The 7653-nt window shown below is 39.1% G+C and overlaps 1 protein-coding gene across 1 annotated transcript; it reads right to left on the bottom strand.

Moving 5' to 3' along the window:
• Window positions 1-889: 889 nt before the first annotated feature.
• On the bottom strand, window positions 890-7117 carry NXPH3 (neurexophilin 3). The gene is made up of 2 exons (XM_075177202.1): window positions 6564-7117; window positions 890-2345 (listed from the first exon to the last, which is right to left on the bottom strand). The coding sequence occupies exons 1-2, from the start codon at window positions 6615-6617 to the stop codon at window positions 1596-1598; spliced, it is 804 nt and encodes a 267-aa protein (XP_075033303.1). The 5' UTR covers window positions 6618-7117; the 3' UTR covers window positions 890-1595.
• Window positions 7118-7653: the final 536 nt, after the last annotated feature.

The following is a 7653-nucleotide window of genomic DNA, read 5'->3' as shown; positions in this document are numbered from 1 at the left end:
ATACACATTACACATGAAATAAAAAAAAATATCCTATCACAATCCTATATTTTGAGATTGTGATCATTTTATAGCCTTTAATTAAATAAGTTTCTGTGAGTAAAGTCCTCGCTTCCTAAGATACCAATATATTCAATATTTGTATCGCAATAAAGTCCGCTTTGGTGATTAAATAAATAATTAGGTTTGTCATCATAAGAGCTGATCATTGACAATACAACTGTCAGTCATCAATTCAGCCCTTAATACCTTTTGCGTTTGATGTGCCTTCACTGTCTTGGTTAACGGATAATCACATACCACACCAAATTAAAGTGTACCCATCGGCCTACACACAGTGGAGGAAGCCATTTTGTAGGTTGATTCAATATTCATGAGAATGCAGCCTGTCAGTTCTTCAGGAACTAATAACATCACTGAGGCAGCTCATTTGTGAGCCTAACTAATATTCATGAGGAACAGCATATCAGATATATATATATATATTTATTTTGTGTCATCGTCATCTCAATGATGTCAGCAGTTCCCAGTCCACAAAATGGCAGTTTCCACTGTGTGCAAATGACAGGAATACCTTTTGCATTTTAATTTAAGGCCTTTCAGTGGCAAAACAGGAAGATCCAGTGAAACAGTGACATACAGATAAACCATGTATAATAAAGTAGAATTGGACCCAGTGGTGCAAATTGGCATAAGTGTAGAATAAGTGAACAGCAGTGAGGAATAAGCTATACGATGAGCAGAATGACCACATAATAGGGACCTAGACTATATCAGGAAAGGCAAACTGGCAGATAGTAATGACATATACTGTATAATTTAGGAAAAGAGTGACAGTATATATATATATATATATATATATATATATATATATATATATATATATATATATATATATATATATATATATATGGATGGCAGAATGACTGGACAATAATGACCTAATCTGTGCTTTTAGATTAGGATCTGGGCTGGAATCCCAAAAGCCAGGTAGCCAATGCATCTACACAATTACTCCTGGCACCAAAATTTTGGGAGCCATTTATGTTGATGTCAATAGAAGAACATCTTCCTTGGCTCCTTAAACTATCTTTCTGGACTGGCAAGTTGACTGGATGAGGTACAGGATGTCCAATGTTTGCTAAGTAGGCAAAACAAGATCATTCACAGTCAGTTGCTTAATATCTTTGCAGGAACACTCTAACTTGCCTTCTCTGACTTGTGGTCATTGTATCTCTCTTGGACAATGTCAGTGCTAACTTAAATCTCTTTCCTTGTGGTCATTGTATCTGTAATTGGAGGCAGAAAAAGTGGACACTCCTGATCTCCATTGATTACAGCTTCTGGGAGACCATATCAGTTTATTTTAAGGGAGAAGGGACAACAATATAGTTGATACATCAGTGGGTATATTGAAATAGTTCAAGTTTCACGTCCAACACATCACTTACACAGCTTTCTGTCCACTTTCTCCACAAATACACACACCACAATGGACCAGACCAAGGCACAGGAAGTCCATAAAAAGGTAGACCCAAAGTAAGCCCAATCTAGGCTATTCCACAGCTATCAGTACTTAATTTTTTTCACTCTTTTCAACCCGAGGGTGAGTATGGAGAGCTGCTGTGATAATTATAGTCAGGACAGACCTTCTGCACCAGTCTGTAATCTGTTGTGTAAAATGAGACATAAACACAAACGATCTTAAATGGGTGTGAGCATGTCCATGAGACCTTGCTACGAGTTTGCTGCTGGTGGCAAGTCTTTGATGGGTCATGGGGGCAGAGACCTGTCTTAATTGCTTTATCTACTTTCTCAAACTCCACACGACAGTTGAAGATCTTTGATTCCTTTGCTTCTGCATACATTTGCTGCTCCAAGTCAAAGTCAAGGACTTTGGATGGTGGGACAAGGCTGACAGAAACATTCCCCTGGCCTGTTGAGTTGTGCAGGAAGTACACACTGAAGGACCCATTGCCATGATCCACCACCTTTCCTGTGATGAGGAGATTGAGCTTTACTGTCTTGATATTGGAGTAGAAGTCCCCCCAACCGAAGACTTTCTTTGCTCTTCCAGTTGACCTCAGCACTGACTGCCGTTTAACCCTAGCTGGAATTGAGGGTTCCTGATTATGACCTAGTTCTGAAAGACTATTCAAGACATCCCAGAATTCAGGAGAGTTGGAGAGAAGTTGAAGGACTGTGGAGTTTAAAGGGTTGGAGTTGCGAGATCGGGGTGGAGAGGGAGATCGTCTCCTGGAGATTCGACTCCTGGTGTGGGGTTTGGCATCTATTTGATCTTCATCCTCTTGATCACTTGAGGAGTCTTCCTGGCCACAGATCACCTGAGGGTAAAAAGGAAGGCAAATGACCTCTAACAGAACAAGAGCAAGTAAATGTGTCTAAAACAACAATAATTATTACTCATACTGTAGATATTATACCTAATTTAAGGTCTTACTGTATATACATTGCTTTCCCACCTTTTTCCTCTTTTTCCAATTTCTATCACTCTCTTTAATCACTATCCTCTCCTTTCATTATTGATATTCTCTCACCTGAAACCCCCAGCAATAGCAGATGCTGCTACTGATAATTAGTGGTACTGAGTACTAATCAGTGTAACCAGTTTAATGAGAGCTGAGTAATGTGCAGGCACCTGACCTACACCCCCTGGGTATCACAATGTCAAAGAGGTACTTGAAAAAAAGAGGCCACTACTCAGCTCACAGACACACTGTGTTAACTGCAGATGTCAAAAGAAACCACGTTCAGCTATAGAGGGCACAGAAAATCAACACCACCTTGTTACATGGTACTGTCATAATAAAATATCAACTCATGACTCACACTTACAGCATAAAGTATGAACACATGAAGCATAAAATCACAGTACACATTTCAAATGTATATAAAAGTACAAAATATAAAACAACAAAATATTATTGCAATGGTCTAGATGTAGATGTAAATATTTAGGAGGAACATTTTAAATATGTGAAAGGGAAAAGAAATCTAGAAATCTATTTTATTTTAATTTGTGTGCCTATGTAAACCGTAAGTACATCACAAACGATTATGGTGTATTTGCATATGCATAATTAAGTTGTGCAATAAGAAAATAGTCAAATGCACAGGAGCTGTGTAAACACATATTGTTAGCTCTGTGGTTTGGATATGGAGGAAGGTCAGTAAAATATATCCATTGCCAAAATGGTTCGTTTTGAAAAAACAAAAAGGGGGGATAACCATGGAGACAGATAGGTGGGGGCAGCTGGTAAATGAGCTATGTCCATAGGGAATAACACACTGATATACCAAAGTAAATCTTGATACAAAGTAGCACAGTGACCACCAATGCAATGTATGTATGACACATTACACTATAGGGCAGATCTGACTAATAAAGCACATCAAACAACATACAGTAATAAATTCCAGTAGTCATTATACCAATGATGACAGACCACACTGACAACACTAAGCAGGCTGGCATACATTAATGCACAGTCACAAAATAATACAGATGTATAACTGAGCCTATGAATGCATAATACAACAGATTCATGCTTGAAATCACAAGAGCACATGATAATAAACCCTACATTCTAATACACAATGAATTGCTACATCAACTACTGCTCACAAGTGTAAATCAGTGGTGAAAAATTTGTATTCCTTCCTGATAGCGCTTAATACTCTGTGACAAATACAAGAATATCCAGATATTCATTTAGTAGAATATTAGGCGATAATGGGGGTTAAAAGTTTAATAAAATAATTAAACATTTAAAAGTGGTATTTTGGCGAAGCTATATTATTATGCACTAACAGCAATAACAAATAAATAAAATAGAATAACACATTAGAATACTAAATGACTCTTACATCTCACATGAATAGTCATACATACAGTGACAAAACCTGTTTAATGGCGATGTGTAATGATGACAAATAAACAATGTGTAGACATAAAACATCTTGATGCCCTGTACAGACGTTAAGATAATAATAAATACAACAGTATTCTACACTGATAGCAAACGACCAATTATACAATATCATGACTGACGTCTGCATAAAAAACACACTGTTACAAGATGGCTGTTACAGGAGAGGGTAGCATCTGCTAAATGAGCCCACGAGTCCATAGAGACGCAGAAACGTTATACACAGCCACACAATAACACAATTAAACGGGAAAGGCGGCTCTGTTGGACCAGTCCTGTACAGAGGAGATCACAGTGGACTTTGGAAAGAACTCTCTGCTCTAACCCAGCATACAGTCTCTTTATATTAGATAGAAACCTTTAAAGGTATTTAAAATCTTCACTGTGATCACTCTGTTTAGAGACCACACTCTGCTGGAGCCTGTCCTGATAACCTACAATCAATAGATCACTTGCTATAAAAACATGGCTTCGGCCAAGCCTCCCCTGAATCTCTCGCTGAGCCTACCTGAAAAACCTACAATCAATAGGTCATGTTATGCTGGATAACTTCCCAAAACTGTCTACTATGCCCTGATAAATCTACACGGATATGAACAGATATAGCCACAGGTTTGACCCAGCATTGTCTTCAATCTATCCAGATCAATGACCGCACTCAATGAATAAATACCCTGCGCTGTCTGAACTTTAAATATGTCTCTCATTACACCACGAGCTCCCTGGTGGGACAGGCCTTTTAACGTATTGGCCCTGTCAATGTCAATAGGTCATTTCATGATCCATTGATATTGGCAGTTTACATGTCATGGTAAATAAGCTACACTTATATGTGCATATATGAGCCAATATGTTCGGTAAGGGGTGATTAATAAAATATAACAAAGGTCAGTAGCACCTGGTCTTAGAAAGAACTGAGCATTTAACCTTTTAAATATGTCACATGTTGGTCATGTTGCCTACAGTCTTTAACTCTGGCCGCTCTCACACATATCCTATATTATGATGACCCTTGAGCCAATTAAACATGCTATAACATTATAGAATTTTAAAATTTGTTTGAAACAGACTAAATATTTTGAATATGTATAGATATTTTGTCATATGAAACTGACCCATAAGATCATTTAAACACATCCTTTCATTAGATTTCACAGGCCATAAGGGGGACTTTAACTCCAAGTTATTAAACATGCTACTGACATTAGATTATTTTTGCTCTTATATAACACTGCTTCTTTAACATATTTAACTTGCTCAAGTCAATAGATGTGACTAAACCAATAAACATGTGACTGCCATTGCATCTCACTGGTTCTACATGGAAATGTCATTTAACCCATCAAAATAAGTCCAGTCTACATTAGACTGACCCTTTAACTTATTAAATGTATCTCTCGTTGATCTCAGTAATCTTATACGATACTGTCTCTTTAAATAATCAAAATATGTCCAGGTCTTGATGCCTGCTTACACACTACACTACCCCTTTAACCTTTAAAAAATTAAGCTATTATTAGATCTATCTTTATCATCATCATACATGGCGCTGTCCCTTTAACCCATCAAAAATCTGTCTAGGTCTGTAAATGTCTGCTGTTACACCAGACTGATGCTTTAACCCATTAAACATCTCTGATCATAAATGGCATTCTTCCTTTTATCCATGAAAAAGCAGGTCCAGGTCTGAAGATCTCTGCTCCTACACTGGAGTGACCTTTTATCCTATTAAGCAAATAGCTGCTCTCTTTAAACATATATAGTGGTGTCTATATAACCCATCAGAAAACATATCCAGGTTTGTAGATCCCTGCCTTTCCACCAGATCCTGTCATTAGATCATAGCGTCCCCTAACTGTAGATCTCTCTGATCATGCATATGGGATTCTACCTTTAACCCAGGAAAAGCCACATACAGATCTGTAAAGCTACAGTGGACTGACCCTTTAACCCATTAAACATGTCCCTGTTATGCTATTGTCTCCAGTTCAAATGGATTATTTAACATATTAAACACGTTACTGTCTGTAGATCCATCTGATCATGCATGTGACTTTAACCCATTAAACATCTAGCTGACATTAGATCCATCAGTTTTTCTTGCAGTCCTGATTTTTCAAACCACCAGCAAAAAAATACTTTAAATAACCTAACCTCTACCACGTTGGGTCAATACTATACTGTGTTTATGCCATTCATACTATATCAGACGTCCAATATTGCATTTTCCACACGCCCCCTATATACTGGCATATGTACATATACCATCACATTACATGGCTTAAAACCAGCAACAGGTAGGCAGAGACTGTTTAACACAATCCTCCCTGCTATCACAGCAGGAATGAAACGATCCCTTATTAAAAGCTTAGCATTCAATCTGCCCATTTACACGTAATATAATGGGTACAGATAGGAATGTACATGACATACAGAACCATATATCACAGATAGAAAAGCGGCAGGTGTGACAGTCTACATACAGGGGGGGAGACTGGGAGAGAGGGCAGCAATGAAGGAGGAATATGAGCCACAGAGCTTACAGGGTGACACAGACATAACTAGACACAGACAGTGAGAGATAAACAGATATTTTCCTGATACAGTACTTACCAGATAGATGCTGCCTTGAACCAGGAATATAAAACAGCATTGTGTGAGCTGCATTTTGCTCAGTGGCTGAGTCGTGTAGCGTACACTCACCTGCGTTCAGCATCCATGTGTACGCTGTGAATACACAGACAGATATACACACAGCCTAGATGCTCTCAGATCACCCCACAGTTACTCTCTCTGCTTCTCTTGCACTTCTCTCTTCTTTCTCTCCTTACATAGGTGTCTGCTTCTCTTACCCTCTGCCTGTATATCCGCTCACTCTATAACTCCTTTACCATCACTCCACTCTACTCTCTGCCTCCTTCTTTTAATTCCCTCTCTTTTCCTAGCTCCTCTTCCCCACTTGCCCTCTCGCAGCTGTCTTTTCTCCACCTGCCCGCCTCTCTCTCCTTCCTTTGCCCGCACACACCTTTCTCCTTTTCTCCAGCTCTCATTGGCTCATCCCTCTTCTGCTCGTTCCCTCTCTTTCTCGATCATCCCTCTCCTGCCAGGTCTAACGCTGTCATTCCCAGGGTCTGTCACCCCCTCCCCACTATCCCTCCCTCTTTCCTTGTGTCTTTCTTTCTTTCTCCTTCTCTCTATCTGACCTTCTATCTCCCTCCCTTTTTCTCTCCTCCCCTCAGACACTCTCCTTCTGTCTGTCTGTCTGTCTCTTTCTTCCTTTCAGTCTTTATCCATCCCTCTATTTCTAACACGTACTAGTAACCCCCCAACACTCAGTCTCACACTACCTTCCCTCTTTATACCCCGGACCCTCTCTGTATTTTTATGCCCCTTACTAATTTTTGTGCCCAATCTTTTTTTCTTGTCTGTCCCCAATCACCAAGGGCTGCTTCCAAAATTTGAATGATACCAGGTTACCTCATATATCAGACCCATCAAACTTGATTTTGAGTTGCCCATTTCTGTAAACTGGTGCCCGCATAATAATGCCCTGTCTAACACTCTCCTGCCTGTCTCTTTCCTCATTATGCCTGTCTCTGGCTCCGGCATGCACTGGGTCAATATGTCAGGTTAGAGACAAGGCTTTTTCAATTAAATTGATGTTTAGACAGACATTTTCATCTCTGCGTGATAATGCCAGAGA

This window comes from Mixophyes fleayi, chromosome 6 (assembly GCF_038048845.1).
Source record: "Mixophyes fleayi isolate aMixFle1 chromosome 6, aMixFle1.hap1, whole genome shotgun sequence".
NCBI lineage: Eukaryota > Metazoa > Chordata > Amphibia > Anura > Limnodynastidae > Mixophyes > Mixophyes fleayi.
The sequence above is the reverse complement of the archived record's forward strand: the minus strand, read 5'-3'. Positions and strand labels throughout refer to the sequence as shown.